Source organism: Rhinolophus sinicus, chromosome 10, assembly GCF_057876585.1.
Source record: "Rhinolophus sinicus isolate RSI-liver-muscle chromosome 10, RSI-T2T, whole genome shotgun sequence".
In the NCBI taxonomy this organism is placed as follows: Eukaryota; Metazoa; Chordata; class Mammalia; order Chiroptera; family Rhinolophidae; genus Rhinolophus; species Rhinolophus sinicus.
This window is the reverse complement of record NC_142510.1, coordinates 5,086,125-5,102,247: the sequence shown is the minus strand read 5'-3', so window position 1 is coordinate 5,102,247 and position 16,123 is coordinate 5,086,125. Positions and strand designations below refer to the sequence as shown.

At 51.6% G+C, this 16,123-nt stretch overlaps 1 protein-coding gene across 1 annotated transcript in view; it reads right to left on the bottom strand.

The window, feature by feature from the left end:
• Positions 1-16,123, bottom strand: part of ABCC6 (ATP binding cassette subfamily C member 6) — a 47,051-nt gene that overhangs the window by 7,698 nt on the left and 23,230 nt on the right. Inside the window, exons 15-24 of the mRNA XM_074322978.2 lie at positions 15,149-15,224; positions 13,281-13,407; positions 12,902-13,078; positions 10,653-10,820; positions 10,021-10,195; positions 8,668-8,743; positions 7,427-7,547; positions 5,678-5,885; positions 3,898-4,208; positions 1,893-2,092 (exon numbers count right to left, since the gene is read on the bottom strand). Of these exons, the coding sequence (XP_074179079.2) occupies positions 1,893-2,092; positions 3,898-4,208; positions 5,678-5,885; positions 7,427-7,547; positions 8,668-8,743; positions 10,021-10,195; positions 10,653-10,820; positions 12,902-13,078; positions 13,281-13,407; positions 15,149-15,224 (1,639 nt within the window). The remainder of the gene's footprint in view (positions 1-1,892; positions 2,093-3,897; positions 4,209-5,677; positions 5,886-7,426; positions 7,548-8,667; positions 8,744-10,020; positions 10,196-10,652; positions 10,821-12,901; positions 13,079-13,280; positions 13,408-15,148; positions 15,225-16,123) is intronic.

Below are 16,123 nucleotides of genomic sequence, written 5' to 3'. Positions count from 1 at the left end.
GTTTGAGGAGGGCAGTGACTTTGTCTCATTCACGGCTCTGTCCCCAGTACCTAGCATAAGACCCAGCCCACAGTAGGTGCTCAACAAACATATATTGAGTGGATGGATAAATACGCACCCCCTTTTATTGAATCTCTACTCTGCCATTCTCTCATTTATTCATTCATTCAACAGGTATGTATTGAGCACCTACTTTGTGTCATGCATTTTGAAGGTGCTGGGAACACAGCCATGAACCAAACAGATAAAAATCTTTCGGGAGCTCTGGCCTTTACTACATATAACAGCTAGTCCTCCTAACAACCCCACGAAGGGGGATACCCCCATTTGACAGATGAGAACGCCGAGGCTCAGAAGGGTTAGGTACTTAAGTCCAGACACATAAGAAACACCAGGATTTGAAGCCAAATCTGCTGGTCCAGGCCAAAAAGCACGCACCCTTCCAACATCATGCTTCTCGGTGAGCCAACTAACTGAATACACAGAGGGTCTCCCCGTTCCTAGACGGCTGACCCTGGGGAGTCGCTTCATCTCTTTGAACCCCAGTTTACCTATCTGCGGAATGACTCATTACAGTTGAGAGGTTTAAATGAGATATGCCATATATACCATATTTCCACAAAAATAAGACCTAGCCAGACCATCAGCTCTAATGAGTCTTTTGGTGCAAAAATTAATATGAGACATGGTGTTATTTTACTATTATATAACACCAAGTCTTATAATATAATATAAGGCCACTTATATTATATAAGACCTGGTCAATAACAATAATATAATATAATATAATATAATATAATATAATATAATATAATATAATATAATATAATATAATATAATATAATATAATATAATATATAATGCAATATAAAACCGAGTCTTCTATTAATTATATTTATCAAAAGACGCATTAGAGCTGATGGTCTGGCTAGATCTTATTTTCGGAGAAACATGGTAGCATAAAATCATTGAACATTGCACATAGTAGGTGCCTTCTAAATGTCCGTAAGGTCCCTCCTCTCTAGGCTAGACTCCAGGACGGGGCAGGGCAGGTCACCCAGAGGCATATGGAATTGAGACACTGCCCAAAACTATAGGGCCTGACAGGCCCTGCTGACTGGACACCTGGGCCAAAAGGAGAAAGGAATTCACATTTTTGAGTACCTACTGTGTGCCTGACCCTCTCCACGCACTGGCCCCAGACTTCCTGGATTCAAACCTTGACTCTACCACATATTCGCTGTGTGGCCCTGGGCCAAGTTCCTAAATCTCTCTGTGCCTAAGAGTCACCATTTACAAAACAGTCTGCCTCATGGGTTGTTAACAGGATTAAATGAATTAATGCACGTAGAGGGCTCAGAACTGTGCGAGGCAGTAGCAAGCATGTTACAAGTATTAGCTATGCACGTATGTATTCAATCCTCATAGCCACTCCATGAGCACAATCCCAGTCTGATAAATGAGGCTCAGGGGGGACATGTAACTTGCCCAGGATCACCCAGCGAGTAAGCTGCAGAGCTGGGTTTTGAACCCACGTCTTTCTGCGCTCAAAGCTTGTGTTCTTATTCTTGCTTGGTACTGAAAAGAGGCTGAGGATACTTATGTAGCTGCTTTGTCACCAAGTCAACAGAGGCTCGTCCAATGGCCTGGCAACAGAGGTTCCTTCCGTTTTGCTGACATACCTCCTGCCCACCTGCTGTTGGGGACCCCCCACCCCCCAGGCCAGGTTCCACTTGCTCACAGTGTGAGCCAAGTATGCCCAAGGGATCTAGCATCAGCTGTATCCCCGACTCACTGTATGACCTTCGGCAGGCCACTGGATCTCTCTAGCCACACAGTATGACACACTCTGGGGACACAGATGGATTACAGTCTTGTCGGCCGCAACCTACCTGTCAGCCACCAGCCGTGGGAAACTGACTCTCTGGCTTTCATCCACATAGGTGTCATTCTGAGTCACAAAAGGGCCTTGGACCCGGAAGGCCCTGACCACTGCGCCGCCTTGGAACGTCTCCGCCATGTGGGAACACACGAAGGCGTGCCTGGCTGACTCCTGGCGTCTGAGCTGGCACGAGGTGGCCACATACAGGCTCTGAAGTGGGACAGGTGGGAGAGGAGAAGTCACAAACACAGAGAGATAGTTTGAGAAACACAGGGAGTCCCAGGTACAGGGTCCCAGCCCAGGCTCTGTTACCAGCTTGCTGTGTGACCTTGGGCCAGTTGCTTCTCCTCTCTGGGTTCCAATTTCCTTGCAAAATCAGAGTTCTATAGTTCTTTTAAAAATCACCTGCGAAGGTTCAAACACCTCCAATGCCCCACCCCAGAACTACTGAACCAGAATCTCTAGTGGTGTCACCTTGATCTTGGGACTTGTGAAGCACCTTCCAGGTGATTCTAACGTGTGGCCAGGATTGAGAAATCATGCATCGGGTGTAAATGTCTCCTTCCCAGTTCTCAGGCCAACTGCTTCACGTTGAGCCAGTCACCGTAGGAAAAGACCCGTGAAGGGCAAGGAAGGCACTCGGCCAAGTCAAATTCATTTCCTTAACTCGAGGGGTACATACCAGGTGTCGAGCACATAATGATATATACCTCGTATGTGTTGTTATTCGGTCTGAGGTTGCAAGTTGGGTGCAGCTGGCAGGCAGGGAGGAACGTGCGTTTGCTCAACACCCAGGGAGCATGCCAGGCTGTTTACAAACAGTATCCAGTAACTGAGGTGGGCATTAGTGATGTTCACTTTACAGGTGGCAACACCTGAGGCTCAGCGGGATGTGGCCGCGAGTCCAAGCCTCGAAAGCGAGTTAGTGGCTGAGCCTGGAATCAGCCCCACCTCTGCCTGACTCCCAAGCTCTCGATGGAGAAGCTGTCCCTCTCCCGTCAAGAGGATGTAGAGAAGACCTGGGATCCTTGTGGAGGACAGTGGTGGCCATGGTTTTTGTCTGACTACCACAGCGTCTTCCACTCCACTTCTATTTCCTGGGGGAGCTCTCAACTGTGGAAACTGAGTGTAGGGGTGGTCACATGATACAGCCTAACCAGTCAGAGTAAACTATCCTTTTGGTTCCAGTGTTGGCTGAGCGATGAACACATGCCCCATATAGAGCCAATCAGAATCTTCCCTGGGATTGCTGTATGAATGCTGAGCTGGAGAAAAGGTTTCTTTGTGTTGGGGTTGCTAAGGTGGGAGGCTGTGAGTATAGGGGTGCCAGGGGCCATCAGACCTACCCCCTGGAAAGAGTGTGTGTGCAATACTGGGCCATGCAGAGCTAAGCCAGTGGTTCTCAAACAGCGTGTACCGGAATTGCCTGGAGGGTTTGTTAAACCCCGGATTTCTGGACCCCCTTGCATAGTGTCTGAGTCAGTAGGTCACAGTGAGGCCCGAGAATGTGCCTTGCTAACCAGTTCTCAGGTGATTCTGATGTTGCTAGGCCAGGACCACACTTTGAGGAGCACCGAGCAAAGATACAGAGGGAGTGACTGTCCTGGTGACAGCTGGCCACTGCACCCGAGGAACGTAAGCCATTCAATTCTGTTCTTCTGTGTACGCTAACTTCAGTTCGTCTCTGGCCTTGGCAACTGAGAGTCTAGCCTCCTACAGCCATCTTTGAGACTTTGCCATGCCTCCCTGGTTTCCAGGTAACTGGAGAAAAAGCTGATTTCCAGCAACAGGGCAAAATGTGAGATATGAAGAACGTCGATGTGGACGTTTGGGGGACACAGATAACTACAGGTGTTAGAGACAGACTGTGGTGTCTCTGCCTCCGGGAATTCTTCTAGGGGCGGTTCCCGGACCCCCAGCTGGACAGAACCTCTTATACTGACTCCAGCCCAGAGACGGGGACTGGCTGAGGTGACCCCAGCAGGCCCCAGGAGGCCTACCCAACCTCTCCTTACCTGAAACCCAGCGTAGAGGATGAGAATGGGCAGGATAGCCATGACGGCCAGCGGGGTGGCCACGGCGACCACCAGGCTGACCTCCAGGAGGCCAAAGGCGTAAATGAGCAGGGACCGGAGTCTGTCTGGGATGTCGACATCCATTGTGTCTGTCTCCTTGGAGAAGCGGTTCAGCAGGTTCCCCACGGGCGTCCGCTCGAAGAAGCCAATGGGAGACCGCACCACGTCCCACAGGAGCCTCTGGAAGAGCAGGCTGGATGCCCGGGTCCCCCCTAGCAGCACGGTGGCCATGGAGGCAAGCAGCCCAACGGCTGGGAGAGAAAGGGGGTCAGGTCATGCGGCCTGGAGCCCCACCCACCCGCTGTGGTATCCATCTCATGGTCTGGTCCCCTGGTTTTTCCTTTGATGGAATCACCCTGTAGTGGGTGTCAGGAACCTCAGAATATGACCTTATTTGGAAATGGGATCTTTGCAGATGTCACTGGTGAAAGACCTTGAGATATAAAATCATCATGGATTTAGGGTGGGTTCTACATCGAATGACTAGTGTCCTTTTAAGAAGAGGAGACACACAAAGTGCAGTGAAGAGGTCGTGTGAAGACGGAGGCAGAGACTGGGGTGAAGCCCTGCAAGCCAAGGAACGCCCAGGATTGCAGGCAGCCAGCAGGAGCTGGGAGAGGCCTGGGACGGTCTCTCCTTCAGAGGCTCCGCGAGGAACCGGTCCTGCTAACACCTTGATTTTGGACTTCTGGCTTCAGAAGTGTGAGCAAGTACATTTCTGTTGTTCTAAGCTACCAAGGTTGTAGTTATTGGTTTTATGGCAGCCCTAGGAAACTAATATACCCCTTCCTCCCAACCAATTTATGTGCTTAGAATGGGAGAATGGGTCTAACTTCACTCTCTGTTTCTGGGGCAAATGTCATCCCTTACCAAGCCAACCACTGCAGTTGGTTCAAGGTTGAACACATGACCCAAGTCAGGCCAAGGAGAGTGAGACCTGGGACTTTGCTAAGACTTTTGGGGAAAAGGTGCTTGCTGTTTTGAGGTGGCGAAGCTAGAGCTATGGGATCCCATCTTGCCACAGGGATAAGAAGCTATCGCAGAGGAAGAAAGTAAAGCCATTCCAACAGCCTCACGTGAACCCCTGGATCCAGCCATACCTGAAGCTAGTCATCTATGGATTCTGGTCCCATAAGCCAATACATTCTCTTGGTGCTTAAACTAGTTTGAGATGTATAGTTATATAGTGAGTATATTATAGCTATTAATATATAGTTAGCAGCTTTCTTAATTTCAAATAGAGCAGGCTTCAGAGTAAGGAAAGTTATCAGGGGTAAAGAGGGGCATGACGTAACGATAAATGGGTCAATTCTCCAAGATATAACAATCCGTAATGTGTTTGTGTAACAAAAGGGCATCCAAATGCATCTAGAGGCTCATCTGGAGGCTGGGATTTGAGTGCTAAATGCCACTTGGAGTTGGGGTGGAGAGGCAGTGTCCAGCTGAACTGCCGTATCTCTGCCCACCTGAGTCTCGGCTGCCCCAGTGTCTGGGGGCCGAAATTCTGCCTTTGCCGTTGAGTCTGGTACAGATTCTGAGGATTCCAGAAAAGGAGGGATGTGCCATGTCCCCTACTCCTCCCAGCCCCGTCTTAAAGACCCAGGACGTTGAAAGATGGTCAGGGGGAAGAGGCTAAGCCAGGGATGGGCGGCCTAGGGAGCCCTGAGCACGTTGGGTGCAGCTGAGAGGATGGAGGGTGAGGAACGCCAGGGAGGGGTACCTTGGAGGCACCCCAGGAGCCCGAAGACCCAGCCTCGCAGGGCCGCCTGTGTCTGCCGCCCGTCCATGGTGGGGTCGTCCGCCCACAGGCTCAGCCAGTAGCCACGGCAGAAGGAGGCCACTTGCTGGCAGAAGAAGAGGAAGAGTGCGTAGAGGCAGAGTGGGGTGCCTACAGCCCGTATGTAGGTCAGGTACATGCTGGCCTTCACCTGGAGTACATGTGAGGGAGACAGGGGAAGAGAGGAAAGGCTAGGTGAGGCTCCCACACATGCCCAGGGTGCAGATGGAACCGTCGCACACACCTCACAGGTCCTCTCAGCACATCCCACCTGGAGCACCGTCCGCATTAGCCTCAGGACCCGCTCCCTCTACAGAACCCACAGAGGACCAGTGGGAGCGTGAAAGCTGACACGCTGTGGTGCTTTCCGGCTCTGGAGTGATTTACTGAACACCTACTATGGGACAGGCATGTGTCTCTATCCTCATCTGACAGATAAGGAAACTGAGGCACAGAGGTTAAGCTACTTGCTTACGGTCCATCTCCTACAAATCTGAAGTTCACACAGCCGCAGCCAGAGCGAACTTTTAAAAAGATCAACCTGACCCCATCTTGCTGTTGTTGCCCCGCCCGTGGCTTTCTCCTGCTCTCAGAAGAAATTCCAAACTTCCTGTACACCTCTCTGGCCTGAGCCCCAGCTCACGGTCTGCCAACCTCAGGGAATCGCTTTCTTTCTCTGGCACCCGAAGCTTCCTCCCGCCCTAGCGCCTTTGCACCTGCTGTTCCCTCTGCCCAGAATGCTCTTCCCCCTGCTCTTTCCATGGCTGGTTCCTTTGCATCCCTCAGGGCTCAGCTCAAATGTCACTCCTCAGGGCGTCCTATGTAAGCAGACCCCTGAGTCTCAGTTGGTTCTCATCTCACTGCCCTTCTTTATTTTCTTAATAGCATTGATCAGTGTCTGATGTGAGCTGGCTTGTTAGTCTAATTCTTTGCTGTCTCCTCTCCCCAGCATGCCACCTCCACCGGGGCAGAGAGTTTGTCTGGCACATAGTGGGGGCTCCGTCCATGTTTTCTGGGTGGGTGAGTGGGTGGATGGTTGAGTGGGATGATGGGTGGCTAGGTGAATGGTAAATGAATGGCTAGATGTGAGGATGGATGAATAAATGAGTGGGTCTGTAGGTGGGTAAGTGGATAAATGAGTGGATGGATGGATGGATGGATGGATGGATGGATGGATGGATGGGTAGGTGGATGGATGGATGAACAGGTGGGTGGATGGAAGGGTGAGATGAATAGATGAGTGAGGAGATGAGTAGGTGAATGGATGAGTGAGTCGGGCAGATGAGTGGATGGGTGAATGGGTGGAAAGGTGGATGGATAGATGAATGGATGAGTAGGTAGGTCAGTAGATGGGTAGGTGGATGGATGGAGAAACCAGCAGAGGAGAAATCGTATGAGTTTCAGATTAGGATTGACCTTGATTTGACCCAGGTTGGTCACTTGGTAGCAATGAGAACACAGACAAGTCTCTCAACTCTTTAGAACCTGTTTCTTCATGTCTAAAATGGAGCTACCACCATCTAATTTAGGGTGGTCATGAGCATTAAGAAATAGAAAGTGTTTAGCATATTACTTGGCACATAGTAGGTGTTCAGTAAAGATGAGCCCCACGCCCAGTGCTAGTGAGAGGTCTTGAGCCCCTGGGGCAGCGGTAGCAGTGGATTCGGGCAGAAGGGAGCAGCTGGTGGTTACCCTGCCATACCGCACGCTGTCCTCTCCAGCTGGCCATGCTGTCCCCTCAGGGTCATCTAGGGGAACCCCTGTCCGGGCCTCTGAAGTGGTGCTGTCCTTCTCGGGGACTAACTTCACAGACCTGTTATTGAGAGGACATGAGGACAAATCAGTGTGTCTCTCCGTGGGGTGTGTGTGCTACTGGTAGCCACTGACCTCTGGTGTACACCCTCCCATTCATTCATTCATTCATTCATTCATTCATTCATTCATTCAGTTAACACACTGAGCACCAACTAGGTGCTGTGCTCTGTCCTCCCTCTGTGGCCCCCGGCTAAAGGACGTCCGTTACCCCAGAGTCGAGCGAGCCTGTTCTCCCAATGCCATTTCACTGAATGAACTTCTGTGCCCAACTTTAGAACTTGGTTTTCAGAGTTTTTGTTTTGGCCGAAGCTTTGCTGCAATAGTTTTGGCCCTGTTCTTTTACCCTCAAATTTGTTGGGCCAAGTTAGCAGAATGTCAGTTTTGCACAGTTCAGCTGTTCCTTGTATGTTCTTTTCGTCCGTGGATGAGTGAGCTGACTTAACCTTAAGCGTGAATTGCTATCTGCCAACTGAAACCGTGGGCAGCTGACTTAACCCCTCTATGCCTCAGTTTCCTCAACTGTACAATGCGGATAATTTATGTCTATTTTTATCTATCTATCATCTATCTATCTATCTATCTATCTATCTATCTATCTATCTATCTATCTATCTATCTGTCATCTTTCACCCAATTTATCATCTATCCATCCATCCATCCATCCATCAATTATCTGTCATCTAACATATCTATCTATCTACCATCTATCACCCATCAACAAACGTATCATCTATTCATCCATCATTAATCTATCATGTGTCTACCTATAGATTCATCTATTTACATCTTCCTACCTCTATCCATCTATACTTTGACAATCAATCTATCATCTATCAATTAATCTATCTATCATCCACCATCTACATATCTACCCTTAAAAGCAATTTGGTCATTCTGCGAACTGGACATTTGGGGACTTAATCATTTTGGCCATTTGATAGTCAAACAGTTTTTGGTGAATTATCCGGCCGCTGAGCACCGTGGTGGGTATTCAGCAGGTGTTCCATCCAGAATAGATCTGGCTGCCCCCTACCTGCCTGAGCCACAGGTGAGGACACAGCAGCCTCCTTCAGCCTCCCTCTGCGCCCTCCCTGCACTTAGGATCACAGCGGACTCACCTGTGTGGTCCGCTCATGGGCCTCCCTCCTCCAGAGGAACCTCTGGGATCCTCAGTGCCGGTCGCAGGTTCTGTTTCTGCAAGGTCAAATAAGTCTTGTCACGTGCTGGGGTCAGGCCCTCGGGCTCCAGATCCTGACTGACACCCACTGGCTGTCTGCCCTTAACTTGTCTGAGCATCCATTTCCTCTGATCTGGCTCCTGCAACCTTCTGCAATCCTCCCTGGGCTCTTCCGGGAACAGTATCCATTCAATCACTCATTTCTTCATTGATGCACTCAGCAAATATAACCGAGCCCCTGCTGTGGACTTGGGGTTGGAAAACATCCGTAACCTTGTATAAAGGCAAACTGCTCCGGGTGCCCCTGACGCCCTCACACAAGCAGTTCCCTATGGCTGGAATGGTCTTTTCCGGCTGAGTCTCACCCAAGCTCAGGTGTCATCTCCCCCAGGGAGAACCCCTGCCCCCCAACTGTCCCCCGAGGCCAGGCAGTTTCCATCTCTAAGCTCCAGGGTGGGGACACTGAATCACCACTTAGGTGGGCCAGGACCCAACAGATATTTTCAGACTAGGCAGAGCCAGGGGCTGGGGGGCACCTGGCTGTGTGTCCTTGCTTCATCAGGGAAGGGCAGTATATAGTCTAGTGAAGAAATATGAGGGGTCAAGTTGCTTGGGTTCAAATCCCAGCACCGCCCCTTATAAGCCATGTAACCTTGGGCCAGGTCCTGATTCTGGGCCTCAGTCTCCTCATCTGTAAAACGGAGGTAATTACAGTCCTGACTTCATGGGGTCATAGTGATGAATTAATGGAGGTGAAGAGCCACGGCTGTTCTTTCTCACTCCCTGTGGGTGAGCGTGGGTCAGTGACTTTACTTCCAGAACGCCATCGCTTTCCCAGCAGGCATTGTGTTCTCTGGATCATTAGAAGCCCTAGCTAGCATGGCCTGGGCCTTCTGGCCTCTACGCATCAAATGACATTGCTTAGTCTCTATAGTAGCTATGAGCATAGACTCCGGAGTTGACCCCACCCAAGTTCCAATCTTATGTCTTCAGGCAAATTATTTAACTCTCTCTGCCCAATTTGCTCATCTGTGAAATGGCGGCAATAATTGTATGTGCTTCCAAAGGGTGTTGTGAAGATGAAATGAAATATCGTATGTTTACAGAAGCACTTAGCACAGCCCCTAGCTCAAGAACGGTGCCATTGGCTCTTCCTACGGGGATGGGTCGCCTCTCAGGAGAGCCATGTGCCTCGGGTTTGGGGCTGTAGGCAGGGAATGGCCGGAGTGGTCCACACATGCCAGCTAGGACCCTTGGTAGGAGGCAGGCACAGAAAACCAGCAAAGCGCAGTACCTCCTTCTCCTCTGTCTCCTGGCTGTCTGGCTCGATCCAGAAGGCATGCCAATGCCCCCTTCCTGTGCAGAAGCTCCTGGTAGGAACCCATCTCGGCAATGGCGCCATCTTCCAGCACCACAATCCAATCAGCGTGGGGCAGGACGTGAAGCGCGTGAGTCACAAGAATCCGTGTCTATGCAAGGAAGGGGTGGAGTTACACTCATGAACTTGACTAGCCTTCCAGAGCTGGGGTGGGGGTGGGGGCAGGAAGTGCTGGGGGCTCAGAGTGGGAAGAGTGCCCCTTGGCATGCTCCTGCCCTCTTTCTTGAAAACAGCACGTCCCAGTAGAGAAGCAGAGGGGCGCCTTCAACCCGCATCTCAGGCAGACACGGAGTGCGCCTGAATCTGGCCGATGACCTGGGAGAGACAGACTTGTGGCAATTTAACCACAGACCCATAAGCACAAAATACACTGCTCTTGTAAGCCGCCGAGATGTGGGAGTTGTTTGTTACGTAGCATTGACGCAGCCAAAGCTGACCACTACAAAGAGGAAAATTGGACTCGGGGAGGGTGGTGGTGAGACAGGCTTGCATTAGGACCCTCTCTGTCTTCGTCCTGTGCCCTCTGACGATGGCTTTTCCAAACCTACCGTTCCCTGCAGCAGCCCTCCAGGCCCAATGACGTGGTTGAAGACGTGCTGGCCAACATGGGCATCCAGGGCTGCCAGGGGGTCATCCAGCAGGTACACGGCAGCCTTCCTGTACACGGCCCGGGCCAGGCTCAGCCGCTGCTTCTGGCCCCCCGAGAGATTCATGCCCTGTGGCCACAGAGAGAGACAGGGCCCCGGGTCTACACTGCTGCGTGCAGCTGCTGTGACGGGGCCACATCTGCTCATGAGGGAGGTGCCTGTCCTGCAGGGCCATCCAGCTTTAAACACTTGTTCTCAAGCCAACATCTGCCCCCCACCCCGGCTCCACCCAGCCTCCCTTCTCCCTTCCTGCCACGCTTCCTGGAGGAGTTGTCTGGCCCCTCCATGGCTTTTCCTCTCCCACTGCCTCGACTTGAGTCTGGCTTCTGTTCCCATTTCTCCACTGATACCGCCTTCCTCAAGGACACCAGTCATCATGTCCCTGTTCCTAATTCCAGGGGCCGCTTTTCAGTCCTTATATTCATTCATTCATTCATTCATCCATCCATCCATTCATTCCACTCATATTTCCTGCGTGGCTACTTTGTACCCAGCAGTGTTCTAGACTCTGGGGACGCGGCAATGAACAAAACCCAGTCCCCTGCTCTCATGGATCTTTCACTCTAATGAAGGTGGGATGGGAGATAGATAATCAAGAAGCAAACAAGTGAAACGTATCACCTATCGGATGGTGTTAGGTTTATGAGGGATAATAAAGCAGAGGAAGGGTGGAGGGTGTACTGTGTGAACAGGTCAGGGGAGGCCTCTCCACTCAGGGGACATTTGAGTCGAGACCTGGAAGTGAGGGATGGACCATGTAGACTCCTGAGAAAGAGAGGACAGCACGTGCAAAGGCCCTGAGGTGAGAGTGTGCTTTGGGTGTTCAAGGAACCACCGGGAACCATGTGGCTGGAGTGGCGCATGATGGGAGATGGGGTCAGAGAGTTAACAGGGGCCAGGCACCAGGCAGTTTTGTCCGTGATGGTCAGGATTTGGCTCTGAGGGAATGGGAACACCCTGGAGGGGTGTTCCGAGCAGAATGTGACTCATGTTTGAATAGACTCCCTTTAGCTGCTGCGCTGGGCTTAGCCTGTCAGGGCTGAGGACAGAACAAGGAGGGCAGCCAGGGGCTGCTGCAGCCATGTGGGGGAGAATTGATGGACGAGGACAGAACATTCTGGGTCTGCTTCGAAGGTGGACCCAACAGGATGTGCTGATGGATTAGATGTGGGTGTAGGCAAAAGAGAGAACTCAAGGGGGACACCAAGGTTTACACCTGAGCTCCTGGAGGATGGCGCTTCCATCACTTGGGATGGGCGCATTGCAGGGGTCAGAGGTGGTGCGAAAGCACACATTTCGTTGAGGGTGTGACATAGCTGGACAGGCCTAGAGGGCAGCGGGCACCCCCTTGCTTCTGAAACACCCTTCCCTCGGTTTCCACGATGCCTCCTCCTCCTCCCCGGACACTCCTCTCACACAGGGGCTGCTCCAGACCCTCTCGTAGGCCCCTAGCCTCCCCTTCTTTCCAGGAAACCTCACCCATTTCCTTAATTTTAACTCCTACTTTTCTACTCTCAATTCCCTAATCCAGGGGTCAACAATCTTTTTCTGGAAAGAGACTGATAGTAACGATTTTAAGCTTCGCTGAGGGACCGAGTCTCTGTCACAACTGCTCATCTCTGCCCTTTCTGTGCAAAAGTAGCCATGGCCCACAGGTAAATGAAAGGGCGTGGCTGTGTACCAATAAAACTTTATTTACAGAAACAGATGGGAGGCTGGATTTGATCTGTCAATCCCACCTAATCCATAGCTCCAGATGCATATATCCTGTTTATTGGATATCTCTGCCCAGACCCTTTAGTGAGGCCAGAGAGGGGAAGCAATTTAACCAACGTCACCCCAAAAGGCAGGGCAGGACAGGTGCCCAGGTCTCCCCACTCCCAGTTTGAGAGTCCGTCACCACCAGTCCCTGCTACATCTCTCTTCCTCTCCCTGGCTCTATTTTTAATAATATTTTTAATAATTCACTGAGTAATAACTATTTCTTGAGCAGCTACTATGTGCCTGGCCCTAAGCTGGGCCCTGTTTCTCCCCCACGTCCCGGCCCTCTCTGGCTCCCCTTGGCCCCTCCCACCACACTGCCCACAGCTCAGGGAAGCAAATGGCCCAGCTGCAGTGCCTCCCTGCCCAAGAAGGCCCGAGACCCTCACCTGCTCTCCAATTTGGGTGCGGATTCCTGCAGGAAAGCTGCCCACATCTGGCCACAAGGCACAGGCCTCCAGAACTCTGTCCAGCCATGGTGAGTCCAGCTCCTGCCTGAAGCACACATTCTCCACCACAGACGTGTTCTGGACCCAGGCCTCCTGGGGCACATAAGCCACGGGACCCTAAAACACAACTCACCTTGGTGAGGAGGAGGCTGATGGGGATGAAGGTAGAGTGGTTTTGGGGGAGTACTGAGCACTGGGCTCTTGGTGGTGGAAGTTAGAGCGATGGGAGAGTAGCTGGGCTGGGAGGGGGAGGGGCGGGGAGGAGCGGGGAGGGGCGGGGAGGAGTGGGGACATTCTAGCAGGTGAGTAGGGGCCTCACCTTGATGCTCACAGACCCCTCCACCTTTGACAGCTCCCCAAGGAGAGCGGAGAGCAAGGAGGACTTCCCTGCCCCCACTGGGCCAACGACAGCCAGCAGACAGCCCCGCGGCACGGTGAGGTTTATCCTGGCAACATGGGATAGGAGACACATCCCTGGGTAAGGCCCGGCTGGAGTCTGGGCAGAACTGGTGAAGCCCAGTGACTCAGCCGGGAGGTCGCTAAGAGGACATGCAGGGCAGTCCTTCTCTCTCCCAATCCTTGTCTGGCTTTGCAAGCAGCCATCCTGTCCCACGTATGTGCATGGGAACACGCATGTTTACACATGTGCACGCACACCCACACACGCACACATATAAGTACACACACAGCATATGCACACATAGGCATGCACGCACACACACAAATGCAGGTATCTGTGCAGACCACACACATGCACAGGCACACAATGCATGCACGCATCCATGCACACACAAGTGCACGCACATGTACGCGTGCTCTCACACACGTATGTGCACACACACATGCATACAGGTACGCACGTGCACACACACAGTGTTATTGGGGCAGGAGGGTTTACGGGCATCGCCTGTTGCCTAGGTCATTGCAATAGGCCCCTCACTGCTCCCCTTGCTTCTGCTCTTGGCCCCTGCCTGTCACGTCCTGTAGTCCAACCTCCATCCAGGGGGCCTGTTAAAACACTCCCCTGGTGGACACCGTCCAGTGGCGCCCATTTCACTCAGGGTAAAGGCTTCTCTGTTCGTCAGCCATGCGGACTTATGTTTCAACACAAGTGGGGCGATTGTACCCCCCAGGTGTCATTCGGCAACATCTAGAAATATTTTTGGTTATCACAACGTGGGGGCGGGGATTACTGCTGTTAGGTTGGTGCAAAAATAATTGCGGTTTCAAGGATTAAAAATAACTGCAAAACCGCAATTACTTTTGCACCAACCTAATAGAATCTAGTGGGTAATACTGGGGGGCCTGCTAAACATCCAGCGATACACATGACAACCCCCACAACAAAGAATTATTCAGCCCCAAATGTCAATAGTGCTGAGGTGGAGAAAACTGGGTCTAGGCATAATCCTGCCCCAGGACCTTTGCACATGCTGTTCCCACTGCCTACAAAGCTCTTCTCTCGAGCAAGGCTCATTCCTTCACTTCATTATGACCTCAGTTTAAATGTCAAGCTTTCTTTCACTACACATGCCCTTCCATTGATATCACATTCTGTCCCCTTATCCTTAGTCCCCATTTGGGTGCCTCCCCCCATCAGAATGTCAGCCCCAAGAGTGCAGGGCCCTTGTTTTCTTCACTCTATCCCCAGTGCCTAGAACAGGCCCTGGCACAACGGGTCGATAAATACTATGAAATGAGTGAATGACAATCGATACAGATACTGCCCAGGGTGTTTTAGTTCTCTTCATAGGAAGTTTGGGGGATGGCTGGGGTTTTCTGCTACAAAGACCCAGCCAAGGAGTTAGGGGATGGAAGTGACAATGACCTAGGGACTGACACAGGAGGGAGAGAAGTGGGCATGGCTGATGGGGCTCTGCTTTGAGGCTCTTCTTGGCCAGGCCTCCCTCGTGTGGCCTTGACCAACCTGGGAAGCAGCGGGGTGTCTCCTCCCTCATAGGGAGGCTCAGGTGTCCCATTCCCCCATCAGCAGAAGCTCTTGCTTTCCCAGGACTCTCTGTGCCAGGGCCGATCTCGGGAGTCTCCCCTGAGAACAGCAGCCCTGGCTCGCCCGCCCTCCAGCCCCACGCTGGAAACCCACCCCATCTCTCACATAGAAATGGCGGGTGCCTTTCGCATTTTCTCCCTAACAACAGGAAGGTAGTTACCGGGGCAGCTCTTCTGTACCTGTGCAGGCAGGGTGGGCTCTCCCGGGACCACGCGAAGGTGCCGTCTTGTACGCGGATGCAAACCCCCCTGGCAGCTGCAGGGCATAAAAGGCCAGTTACCCCCGACACTCCTGGTTGGCCTCCTCATGCCAGAGACACCCCCATCCCAGGCTCTGCCCCCAGAGACAGCAGGAAATCTCTCCTACTGAGCTTGTGTGTGACTCTGGAGCGGTCACATTCTCTCCCTGTGGGATGGTTTCATAAGTCAGGGGTCCACAAACCACAGCCCAGGGGCCAGATCACACCTGCGATGTATTTTTATAAATAAAGTTTTATTGGAACTCTTCCCTCATTTTTTTTTTTTTTTTTTAATGGCTGCTTTCGCGTTGCAACGGCAGAGGTGAGCAGTTGTGACACAGACCACGTGGCCTGCAAAGCCCAAAATATGTGCCACCTGGTCAGAGAAGTTAGAAAAGTTAGTGGGCTTCTGATATACTTATCATCTGATTTGGGACTTTGGAGAGTGAAGGGAGTGTTTTTAATTTCACAGGGACAGCAGGTGACCAGGGACACTGGCCTGTCTCCCTGTGTCTCTGGGTCTCAGATATTTTATCTGTATAATGAGGGAGCAACCAGGTTGGTGGTTTTGGACCTTGGAGCACATTTAGAATCACCTGGCAAGAGTTTTTTAAAACACAAAAAACTCTGAGTCCCTGGCTCAGACCAAACCCCCCAAATCAGAATCTCTGTGGGCTGAGACCTGAGCATCTTCTGTCTAACGAGCAGTTGACACCCACTGAACTGGATAGTCTCTGGGGGAGGGTTGCGGATAAAAGGCGAGCTGCCCGGTGAAAGTGGAATTTCAGATAACCGAGCACTTTTTTTGTCCCACATATGGCATGGGATATACTTACACTCCAAAAATTAATCTCTGTGACTCTGAAATTCAAATTTAACTGGGAGTCCTGTGTTTTTATTTGTGCATCTGGCTACC